General features: G+C 31.2%; 1 protein-coding gene across 4 annotated transcripts in view; it reads left to right on the forward strand.

The window, feature by feature from the left end:
- PPP1R21 (protein phosphatase 1 regulatory subunit 21) overlaps positions 1 to 13,130 on the forward strand; it is a 96,665-nt gene that overhangs the window by 26,236 nt on the left and 57,299 nt on the right. For all 4 annotated transcript variants that reach the window (XR_004231696.1, XM_031950453.1, XM_031950454.1 and 1 more), the window contains one exon: positions 2,284 to 2,385. Coding sequence is in view for 3 of the 4 variants with exons in the window: in XM_031950453.1 (XP_031806313.1) it covers positions 2,284 to 2,385 (102 nt within the window). In the remaining variant the exon portion in view is untranslated. The remainder of the gene's footprint in view (positions 1 to 2,283; positions 2,386 to 13,130) is intronic.

Here is a 13,130-nt window from a genome sequence, read left to right on the forward strand (position 1 = left end):
ATAAAAAAAAAAATCAAACAAAAAAGAATTAAACATAGCATGTGTTGATTTACATTTAGTCTTCTTAGTTGTTTTTCTGGGTTGCAGATGGCATTTTTTGTCCAAAGTCTATTGGGATTGCTTTAGATCACTGAACTACGAGAAGAGCCAAGCCTTTCATAGTTGATCATAGAACATTCTTGCTGTTATTGTGTACAATGTATTCCTGGTTCTGTTTATTTTGCTCAGTGTCAGTTCATATAAATCTTTCCTGGTCTTGCTATAATCAGCTTGTTCATCATTTTTTTTAAAGAACAATAATATTCTATTACCTTCATGAACCACAACTTGTTCAGCCATTCCCCAATTGAGACATCTACTCTTTTTCCAATTCTTTGCTACCATAAAAAGAGCTGCTCCAAACATTTTTGCACACGTGGGACCTTTTCCCTCCTTTATGATTACCCTAGGAAACAGACCCAGTAATGGCGCTGCTGGGTTAGAAGGGCATACCCTTTGATATAACAATACCATCACTATGTCTGTATCTGAAAGAAATCATAAAAAAGGGAAAAGGATCCATATGTATAAAAATATAGCAAATATATTTCCAAAAAATTGGAAATTTAAGGGATGCCCATCACTGGGGGAATGGCTGAATAAGTCGTGATATATATCAATGTAATGAAATACTAGTATTCTGTAAGAAATGGTGAGTAGGCAAATTTCAGAAAAACTTGGCAAGACTTACATGAACTGTTGCTGAGTGAAATAAGCAGAACCAGGAGGACATGGTACATAGTAATAGCAACATTATATAGTGATCAGTTATGGTAGACTTAGATTTTCTCAGCAATGCAATGATACAAGACAATTCAAAAAGACCCATGAACCACATCCAAGGAAAGAACTATGAAATCTGAATGCAAATCAAAGCATATTATTTTCACTTTTTTTCTTTCTCATGGCTTTCTCTTTTGTTCTGATCTTTCTTTCATAACATGACTAATTTGAAAATATATTTAACATGATTAAATATGTATACAGATTGTTATTTTGGGGAGGAGGCAGGGAAGAAGGAGTGAGAGAAAAATCTGGAACTCAAAACTTTACAAAAATGAATGTTAAAAACTTTTTACATGTAATTGGAACAAAGTAAAATATTATTAAGCAAAAAAAATATTGATTGATAGCACTAGCTTTTGCAGAAGATATCACTTGTAGTTTATCAATGTTTCTTCACTTGACTGTTTATATTTGTAATTAAAATATCATATATGGGAGAAAAAACTTCTGAAAGTCTTTCTTGTCAATGTTATTTAACAAGTACATGATTGCTTTTGTTAATAAAGTATAAGGGAGAATTTCTTGTGGTTTTTGTAGAAGAGACTGCTGTGATTGGAAATTTCAGAGAAGACAAAATAGAATTGAATCTGTTATATCTTATTGGACAAAAAATTCAGAGTAGTAATTCTTAAATTTTCCCATGAAAATTCTTTTTATATCTCACCCCTCACTAATCTTTAGATGAATCATTTGGCAAAACTCGTTGTGGCATCATAGGCTGGCAGTTTATTGAGCATCTCCTTATTCCATGTAAAATATGGATTTTGTTCATATCTATCTAATCTTTACTTTTGAGGAACTTTTGTGTTATTAGCTTTTTTTAAGTATTTTTAATTTTAAACAGGATGAGGAAATGAGATGAAGTGAGAGACAGAGAAGTACAGAGTAGATGCCAAAAGGATAATATCACTATTAGGTCAAGTCTCTTTTGGTATCTCAGGTCCTTGTATTAAGGAGAAACAAGTGCTCATTTTTGGATCATTTGCTGAGTAAAAAAAAAAAATCAAGAAGGAACTAAAAACTAATTGTAGAGCTTTTAAAAGAGCTATGCCAGAACCCTGCAACTCCCTTGAATTGAAGAGCTTTAGAAATGAGAATAAGACAGATGGATGAGTTCATCTCTGAGAATGTGATTAAGGGAGTTACTTGTTTCTTGGGGAAGCTCCTTTCTCAATGCTGAATTTATCGTGTATGTGGCCATGGACAAGTCATGGGGTCCCTTTAATATTTTCATTGCCAGTCTCCCAAAATTATGAGGAAAACATTTTTTAAACTTTTAAGGTGCTAAACAACTCTAAGCTGTTGCTTATCTAGACCTGTAATTTCATTGGCATAGGAAAGTTGGTGTATAAATTCTTTTCACCAATTCAAATCAAATACTTCTCATCTCAAAGAACTGTCTAGGATTTTTCTCTAAAAGATGAATGTTATATAAACATGATTTATTCTTTCCATCAGAAAAGTGGAGAATCTTCCTCTCAGTTGAGTCAAGAGCAGAAAAGTGTCTTTGATGAAGACCTTCAAAAGAAGATAGAAGAGAATGAACGATTGCATATACAAGTAAGTAAATGTTTCCTCTTTTGAATTTTTAAAAATTAATTTGATTGTTTGATCTGAATTTGAATACTAGAAGAGTATTTCCAAAGATATAGCATAATGCAAAAGAGGATTGCATTTTAAACACTTTAAATTAAAAAGCCATATAGTAAATTCTATGTATTATTTTGTGCTTCCTCCTGAACTTCTTTCTTTTTGCTTCTATGTATTTAAAAAGAAATTTTAATGATCTGTTTTTGTCTCTCTTTTTTAATCCCTATTGCCATTCTCTCCCCTAAAAGAGACCTTTCTCCCAATTAAAAAGCTGAAAGAGAAAACAAAAAATATTAAGTATGCATAGCTAAGCATACAGTGGCTAATTCTAAAATTTTATATATTTATCTGTACTTTTAGTGTATTACCTCTCTATCAGGAAGTGGGTAAATTGCTTCATTCATCATAATTCTCCTAGAGATGGGGATTGTACATTGCAGTGATCAAACTAAGCATTTCAGTTTTTCATTATAATGTTATTGTTGTGTAATTTGTTCTTCTGATTCTGCTCCCTTCATTCTGTATCAGTTCAGATTACCCAGGATACTCTGAATTCATATCTTTTTTTCATTTCTTAAGTCAGAATAGATAAACTCTTTTTAAATTTAAAGACTTATTTTACAGAGTTCACATAAGGTAGGCACTCACACAGAGGGCTGAATAAGCAATACAAAGACTTTCTCAAGGTGTGTCTGAACAGCTTTAGTATCATTTATGAGATCTAGGAGATGGTGGCATAAGATCACCCAGCATGGCATGCTTTTGTATCAAAGAAGGCTCTATATTCCATAAGCAAAGTAGAATCACAGTAACACATAGAAAAACTATAAGATGAGCAATTCTAGAGACATCTCCATCCCAAATATTCAAATGGACTATTTGTGCCCAACTGGTGATGGAACCTTCTAAACTAACATTAGACTGCTCAACCACAGTTGCACAAATTGTGCATTGACCCCAACACCATGATGTCATTAGTCCTCTTAGAACATGAAAGATGAACAACAAGGTTAGAATAATGTTCCATTTTATTTATATACCACAGTTTTAAGAAAAATTGTTAAATACATTATTATCTTTTTTTTTTAAATATCACCTTATTTTGCCTTGATTGCCTTCCTTCCTCTCAAATAGCCATCCCATATAACAAATATTCTCTTTAAAGACAAAAAGCAATTAGAGGAAAAAATCACCGTAATCTACTATGTCAAAAAAGCCTAATGTATAATATGCAACATTTGTGGATCTCCCATCTCTGCAAGGGACATATCACAGTTTGTTTAGTCATTCTCCTTTAGAGAACCAATCTACTTTAGATTAATTTTTTTCCCTTTGTTTTGCTTAAGACTAATTTTCCTTTTTTAGCTATGCCCTAATCCCCAGTTGTTTCCCTCTTGAGTTGGATTTATTTCTACACCAAACTCTACATGTGTGTTTGACCTTTATTTGTCCATTTCAGATAACGAGTGAGATTCATCCAGTGTCTGCTTCTTCCCCGTTCTTTCCTCCATGTTTGTGTATTCTTGTTATATACCATTTTAAGAAATAGCAAGTGTCACTCCTTGCTTCCTCCATTCTACACTAATATATTCTTTTTAACCTCCTTTTCCTTTCTCCTTTTGAAATTCCATAATTGAACCTACATCCTTTCTTTTTCTTAAATACTTAAAAAACTTTAAATACTTGTTTCTTCTTCTATTAGAATGTTAGAATTTCATCATACTTAATAGCTTTCATTTCTTCAATTAAATTTATCTTTTTTTAGGCTTTTTATTTTGTAGTTCCTAGTAAACTTTGGTCATTTCCTCATAAATACTTTAGTTTTTATTCCATTAAAGTTCCTTCCCCTCTCCCCATCTCTACTCCTGTGCTTCCCTAGAGTTATATGCATATTATAGGGAAGATTATTCTTGGTTATAACCCTGTATTTTTTGTTTCTTTTGGAATGTTGTAATATTACAAGATTTTCTTCTGTTTTTCATAAAATCTGTCAGGTGTGACCTTATTTATGATTTCTCTACTTGAAGTGCTTTATGAAGAGGAAATAGTTCAGTAAATTTGTTAATTATTAATTATTGTCAGTTTAAGTTGTCTTTATGGTGTTATTATTATATGCATTGTCTGATTATAATAGCTTCATTCTGCTTTGATTCATACAAAGTCTTTCCTGATTTTTCTGAAACTATCTGAAACCATTCACCTTTACCATTTCTTATTTAGCTGTCCCAGTTGATGGACACCCTCTTAGTTTCCAATTCTTTGTTGTCATAAAAAAAAAGCTGCTATAAATATTGAGTAAAATTATCTTTTTTTCTTTGATATCTTTGGATATAAGCTACCATTAAGGAATGGTATCTGAGTCAAAAGTATGCGCTGTTTAGTAACTTTTTTTGAACATAGTTCCTAATTGTTTTCCAAAACAGCTGAAAAACTGCTGCTCTACATCAGTAGTACATTACTATACCTATTTCTCTGTAATCACTTCCATATTTGTAACTTTCTTTTTTTTGCCAACTTTGCTTCCTTATGTTATATATCTAATCTTTTTCACTGATTTCTCTCTTTATATTTCTTAATGAATACCAACTTGTTTTGATGATTATTTCTTTATAATAATAGTTTTTGTGATGGTACTAATAGGTTCTCTTCCTATATTTTTCATTATTTCTTTGGAGATTTGTTAATCAGATGGAACCTCAAAGTTGTTTTAATTTGTGTTTCTTTAAGTAGTTTGGAATGTCTTTTCTTTTGACTATAACTTAGATTTTTTCCTTAGAAAACAGCCAATTGATATTTTTTGATAATTTATCAGAGGGGGCATAATTTTTTAAAAACAAATTTTGGTCAATTCCTAATGTATCTTCTTACATGGGATCCTTCTTAGAGATATTTGCTGCAAATATTTTCCCCACATTTATCTTTTCCCCTCTAATTTTAGCTTCATTGGTTTTGCTTCTACAAAAACCTTAAAATTTTTCTTTCTGTGATATAGTTTATTCCTTTTTGGGTCATGAATTCTGTCTTAGATTTGACAGGAAATTTATTTTTAATGGCTTCTTTAATAAGTAATATATCATATATATCATATGTATATATATATATGTCTTATAATACCTAAATAATATATCCATTTAAAACTTACTATATGATGTACTGTGTGAGATATTGATCTGTACTTAATTTCTTCTGAACTATTTTCCATTTTTCCTGGTGGTTTTTGTCAAATACTGAGTTTTTTTACCTCAAGTTGTTGGGCATCTTTGGACATTTCACACATGAGGCTACTTTGTTTATTTGCCTCCTTATGTTGTGTACTTAATCTTTCCTGATCAATTGATATCTTTCCTAATCAATACCAACTTGTTTTGTTAATTATTTCTTTATAATATAGTTTTTTGTGATGTTACTAATAGAATCTCTTCCCATATTTTCATTATTTTCTTTGAGATTCCTGACATTTTACAGCAAAATAATGTTTTGGTCATGTATACTTATTGTGTATCTAAGCTATATTTTAATATATTTAACATCTACTGGTCATCCTGCCATTTAGGGGAGGGGGTGGGGGGGGGGTAAGAGGTGAAAAATTGGAACAAGAGGTTTGGCAATTGTTAATGCTGTAAAGTTACCCATGTATATATCCTGTAAATTAAAGGCTATTAAATTAAAAAAAAAAAAAAAAAAAAAAAAAAAAGAGATTCCTGACATTTTGTTCTTCCAAATGAATTTTTCTCATTTTTCTATAAAATAATGCTTTGATAGTTTTATTAGTATTGCATTGAATAAGCACAATACTTTAATTATCATTGTCATTTTAATAATATTAACTTGGGCTATTCCTAAGCAATTCATTTTCAGTTATTTGCATTTGCCTTTATTTGTATAAATGTTTTATAGCCATATTCATATAGTACCTGTATGAAATCTTGAAGTATTTTTTTTTAATGTGGGAAGTTTGGATTATCTATGTCATTCTTAATACTTTTTCTTCTATCTTCGTTTTGTCCTTTGGCTCTGATAGACTTGAATAGTTGTGATTTCTTGAAATGAAGTTTAGGCTTTAAGAAAATCATTTTTAGGGAGTACAATAGTTCTTATGTGATCTAGGCCTGTTTTTCAGGTCAGTTGTTTTTGTATCGAATATTTTATTCTATTTTTTTAATCTTGTGCTTTTGTTTTAATATTTCTTTCTGTCTTATAGAATTGATTCCTGCTTGGTTTTTTTAAACTTTAAAAGTATCTCTTATTTAGGCAAATTTAACTTTTTTCCTTCTATGCTGCTAATTTTTTCTTCAAAAACTCCTATTTTATTTCATTTGTTTCTTCTAGGTATTCATGTAGTCTTTATAGGAAATACTTTTTTTCCCCTTTTATAGTTGTTTCAGAATTATTACTATCTTTTTCTTTGGGGGAGGAGATAAATCCACAACATTATTTTTTAATGTATTTTTGCTGGGGCATTTTGGGTTAAGTGACTTGCTCAAGGTCACACAGCTAGGAAGTGTTAGGTGTCTGCGGCCGGATTTGAACTCAGGCCTGAGTTCACAGGAAGTCCTCCTGACTTCAGGGCTGGTGCTCTGTCCACTGCATCACCTAGCTGCCCCCACAACATTTTTCAGTGCTGGTTAGTGTCTTGTTTGAAACAGCTGGTGACAATAATGCATTGCTATGCATGGAGTCAGCAAGGTCTGAGTTCACATCTGCCTTCAGACACTAGCTGTGTGACCTTGAGCAAGTCATTTAACTTCTGTGCTTAAGTTTTCTCATGGGTAAAGCATAGCACATATACCTCAGGGATATTGTGAAGATGAAATGACATCATATTTATAAAACATTTAACCAAGATCCTGGCACATCATAGGTGCTTATCAAATGCTAGTTCTTTTTGCTGCTGCTGCTGTTGTCATTGTTGTTACTAGATTTACTTATTTCTCTGGCGTTAACTTCTGAAGTAGGGCTCATGCCAGGTTCAAGCTTCTTTCTTTCATGCTTTTTGAATGTGGTGTTTGCCGAGAGTAGTCTCAGTTTAGTATTTTGGGTTTCTAAGCTGACCTCCATTTCCTAAGGTTAAGCTGTGCTTGATGTGTGAGTTTCAGAGCATTGAATTTTCTGGACCCTCCATGACTTCTTTTTTTATTTTTTTCCCAGAATCGTGTGTTATTTTAATAATGTTTTTAAGTGCATAAAACACATAGAATTTACAAAGAAAATCAATTGTATTGAAATAATTATACACACATATATAAAGTATATATTATTTAATGAAACATTATTAATATGTGTTGTACATAACTATATTTTAACTTAATTTAAAATTATGTGCATAATTTTAAAATAAATGTATAGGCCCCAAGTTGACAATCTCTAGAGCAGGGGTCCTCAAACTTTGTAAACAGGGGGCCAGTTCACTGTCCCTCAGACTGTTGGAGGGCCAGACTATAGTAAAAACAAAAACTTTGTTTTGTGGGCCTTTAAATAAAGAAACTTCATAGCCCTGGGTGAGGGGGATAAACGTCCTCAGCTGCCGCATCTGGCCTGCGGGCATAGTTTGAGGACCCCTGCTCTAGAGAGTTAGAGGCCATTGAGGCCTCTTCCAGCTCAATTCTAAGAGTGTTTGATTCTTTTATGAACCATAGTATTTTAAGTACAGAAAATGGCCTATATTCATGAAATCTTAAAGAATAAAGAATATTGGGGACCCTGGGGTCTTTGGGTGCCTAGGTGTTCTTGATCTAAATGCTGCAGTCCCCAAGGTTTACAGAGTTCCTATCCTGGGACTTTTTGATCTCCCTGGAGCTTTGGAGAGGGACTGCCTCCTTGTACAGGCTCCTACAAGCTCCATGTTTTGGCCTTTTTCTGTTTGAGATGGGGGAATGTTGGCATGTTTGCTCTAACATTGGCAATACCCCTGTCTGTTTCCCGTGGTTTTCTGACTTTTTGTGCAGTTTCTTAGAAGTCACTTACTATAGTTTCTAATTTGAATTTTTGGTCATTATTTGGTCTGGTGCTAATTTCAAGGTTTTGTTTTTTCTTGTGTGTATTGAAATACAGGCATAGGGGACCTGGCAATCATCTTGAGCCACCTTGTTTGGCCTGTATTAAATTTTAAGGTATTTTTTGTGAACAAAGACCTGTAGTGTATTTTTTTGTCATCACAAAATGAACTGCTATTAATGTTTTAGAACATAGAAATTTTTTCTTTGATCACCTTGGGAAATAGACCAAATAGTGGTATTGCTAGAACAAAGGGTATGTATACAGTTTTATAAATCTTGGGGCATAATTCCAGATTGTTCTCCAAAATGGTTAGATAACATCACAGTTCCATCAACAGTGTATTAGAGTCCCAATTTTTCCACAGCCTTTCCAACATTTATCATTTCCCCCTTCTATCATTTTAACTAATCTGGTTGATGTGAGATGACATCTCAAAGTTGTCTTAATTTGCTTTTCTCTAATCAATAATGATTTATAGTATTTTTAAATATGACTATGTAGTTTTGCTTTCTTTATTGGAAAACTGCCTTGTTCAGATTCTTTGAAATTTATCAATTGGGGAAATGATTTATTTTCTTATAAATTTAACAAAGTTTTCTACATATTTGAGATTTGAGATGTTTATCTAAGAAACTATAAAATCTCCCACCCCCAATTTTCTACTTTCCTTCTAGTCTTGGCTACATTTGTTTTATTTTTACAACCCCTTTTTAATTTAATTAATCAAAATTACTCATTTTATGTCTCATAATGCTCTCTATTTGTCTATTCTTAAATTTTTCTGTTTATAAATCTAAGAAATATATTCCATATGCTTCTGTGAGATCTTCATTTATATTTAGGTCATGTATCTATTTTTACCTTATCTTGGTAAATGGTGTAAGACATTGGTTTAATTTCTGTCAGACTGCTTTCTAGTTTTCTCAACAATTTTTTAAAGTGTAAAATACTTCCATATTAGTTATTTTGTACAAGAAGATTTGAATGAAAGAAAAAAGTGCAAAAAAAATTAGCATGCTTCAGTCTGTAGTCAGTCAATATCAGTTCTTTCCCTGGAGGCAGATAGTATGCTTCATCATTTGTACTTTGGAATTGTCTTGGTTCATTGTCTTGTTGAGAATAGCTAAGACATTCACAATTCTTTATTGAATATAATTGCATTTACCATGTATAACATTCTCCTGATTCTGTTCATTTCACAATGTATCAATTCATATAAGTCTTTACAGGTTTTTTCTGAAATGATCCTGTTTGACATTTTTTATAGCAGAATAATATTCTATTGCAGTCATATATCACAGCTAGTTTATCCATTCCCCACTTGATGGGCATCCCTTTGATTTCTAGTTCTTAGCCTTTGCAAAAATTGCAAAAATATAAATATTTTTACATAATATATGTAATTAAATTAAACTTATTAATTCAAATATTACATTAATTATTAAATATTTATAAATAAATAAAATAGCAAATTAATAAATTAATTTAAATATTAAATTAATTGAAATAAATTGATTTAATTAAATTATGAATTTAATTAATATATTTAATAAATACAAATATGTTATAAATATATCTTTTCCCCTTTTTTGACAATATCTTTGGGTTATAGACCTAGCAGTGCTATTGCTGGATCTAAGGGTATGCATAGTTTTATAGCCCTTTGTATCTAGTTTTAAATTGTTCTCCAGTTCACAATTCAACTAGTAGTGCATCAGTGTCCCAGCTTTCCTACATCCTCTCCAACATCTGGTATTTTTCTTTTTTGTCTTATTAGCCAAAATAATAGATGTGATAGGTATGATATCTGATAAGTGTGAGGTGGTAATTCAGGGTTGTTTTAATTTTCATTTCTCTAATCATTTTTGATTTAGAGGATTTTATCCTTTACCTAGTAATTTTGATTTCTTTGTCTGAAAGCTGCCTGTTCATATCCTTTGATCGTTTATCAGTGGGGGAATGAATTACATTTTTATAAGTTTGACCTAGTTCTCTATAAATTTGAGAAATGAGGCTTTTATCAGAGATAACTTATTGCAAATTCTTCTTTCCTCCCCCATTTTCTGCTTTCCTTATAATTTTGGTTGCACTGGTTTTTTTTATGCAAAATTTTTGATTTTTTTTCCCCCTAGTTTATTTGTTTTTAATGTGCATTGCTTTATGAATAGTGGTGGGAGAGAAAAATCAGAACAAAAACCATGAGAGAGAAAAAAAAAAGAAAAAAGGACATAACATGTGTTGGTTTTCATTCAATCTCCATAGGTTTTTTTTGGATGCAGATGGCATTTGCTGTTCAAAGTCTATTAGGATTGCTTTGGATCACTGAACCTCTGAGGAGAACCAAATTTTTCATAGTTGATCATCACACTTTCTTCCTGTTTTTTGTGTACAATGTTTATTTCACTCAGCATGAGTTTGTGCAAATATTTCCAGGCCTTTCTAAAATCAGCTTGTTAATTATTTTTTATAGAACAATAATATTCCATTACCTTCATATACCCCATTTTATTTAGCCATTCCTCAGTTGATAGGCATCTACTCATTTTCCAGTTCTTTGTTATCACACAGATCTGTTACACACATTTTTGCACATGTAGTCCTTTTCCCTCCTTTATTATTTCCTTAGGAGACAGGCCCAATAGTGGCACTGCTGAATCAAAGGGTATGCACAATTTTATAGCTCTTTGGGCATAGTTCTAGATTGGTCTTCAGAGTGGTTGGATCATTTCACAACTTCACCAACAATACGTGTGTCCCAATTTTCCCACACCACCTCCAACATCTATCATTACCTTTTCCTGTCATTTTACTCAGTTTGAGAGGTGTGAAGTAGTATCTAAAGAGTTGTTTTAATTTGCATTTTTCTAATCAATAGTGATTCAGATGATAGATGGCTTTAATTTCATCATCTGAAAATTGTTCATATTCTTTGACCTTGTGTCAATTGGGGAAGGACATATATTCTTATAAATTTGACACAATTCTTTATATATTTTAGAAATTAGACCTTTATCAGAAACACCGTCTGAAAAGATATATTCCCCAACTTTGTACTTCCCTTTTAATCTTGTTTCTGTTTGTTTTGTTTGTGCAAAAACATTAATTTAATGCAATCAAAGTTGTCCATTTTGTCTTTCATAATGTTCTTTAGTTCTTATTTGGTCATAAATTTTTCCCTCCTCCAAAAATCTAATAGGTCAGTTATCTCTTGCTCTCCTAATTTGTGGAAATCTTTTTATTTTTGTGTAATCAGAATTATCTATTTTACATTTTTAATACTTTTTACATCTTCTTTTTGTTCCTGAATTCCTTCCTTATCCATAAATCTGACAGATAAACTATTCCATGCTTTCTTAATTTGCTAATTGCATCAACCGTTAAGTCAAAATCATGTCCCCATTTTGACCTTTTCTTGTTATACAGTATGAGATGTTGGTTTATACCTAGTTTCTGCCATATTGTTTTCCAGTTTTCCCAACAATTTTTATTAAATAATGATTTTTTTTGTTCCAAAAGCTTTTCCATCATTTTTTTTTTTTTGCCAAGTAGTTGAATTTTTATCCCTAACGCTTAAATCTTTACATTTTCCAAACACAGTATATTGTATGTCTTCTCTGTTCTACTGATTGATCTTTGTGTCTCTTAGCCAGTACTAGATTTTTTTGATAATTACTACTTTATAATATAGTTTAAGATATGGTACTACTAAATAAACCTACTTCCTTTACATTTTTTTCATTAATTCCTTTGATAGCTTGACCTTTTGTTCTTTGCAATGAAATTTTTTTGTTGTTTTTTCTAGATTTATAAAATAATTTTTTTGCTAATTTAATTGGGATGGCATTATATAAGAAGGATTAGTTTAGGTAGAATTGTCATTTTTATTTTATTGGATCTGCCTACCCACAAACAATTAATGTTTCTCCAATTTAAACCTGACTTGTATAAAAAAGTATTTAGTTCCTGGGTTTGTCTTTGCAGATATGCTCCCAGATATTTAATGTGGTGTATAATTACCTTAAATCTCTTCTTGCAGAGTTTTGTTAGTAATATATAGAAATATTGATGGTTTTATATGTGCTTCTTTTATATCCTGCTATTTTGCTATTGTCCCACTAACTTTAGTTACATCTCTGGTATTTTTCAAGTTTATCATGTCATTATTATTTGCAAAAAAGAATGGTTTTTATTACCTCATTACCAATTCTTTTATTCCTTCAATTTCTTTTTCTTCTCTTACTGCTCTTGTTAACATTTCTAATATAATATTGAATAATATTGTTAATAATGGGCACCCTTGTTTCACTCCAGATTTTATTAGGAAGGAGTTCCAGCTTTTCTCCATCACAAATAATGTTTGCTGATGGTTTTAGGTAGATGCTGCTTCTTTTAAGGAAAAATCCATTTATGACTATATTTTCAAATTTGTTTAATAGGAATGAGTTGTATTTCATCAGAAGCTTTTTCTGCATCATTTGGCACAATCATAATGATTTTTGTTACTTTTTTATTGAGATAATCAATTATGTTAATAGTTTCCCTTCTGTTAAATCATCCTTGCATTCTTGGTATGAATCCTATTTAATCACAATATATAATACTTGTGATGTATTATTGTAGTCTCCTAGCTAGTATTTATTTAGAATTTTTGCATCCATATTCATTAATGAAATTGTTCTAACTTTCTTTAAATTGCAGTATGCCAAATCATAATATAT

Source organism: Sarcophilus harrisii, chromosome 2, assembly GCF_902635505.1.
Source record: "Sarcophilus harrisii chromosome 2, mSarHar1.11, whole genome shotgun sequence".
NCBI classification, from domain to species: Eukaryota; Metazoa; Chordata; class Mammalia; order Dasyuromorphia; family Dasyuridae; genus Sarcophilus; species Sarcophilus harrisii.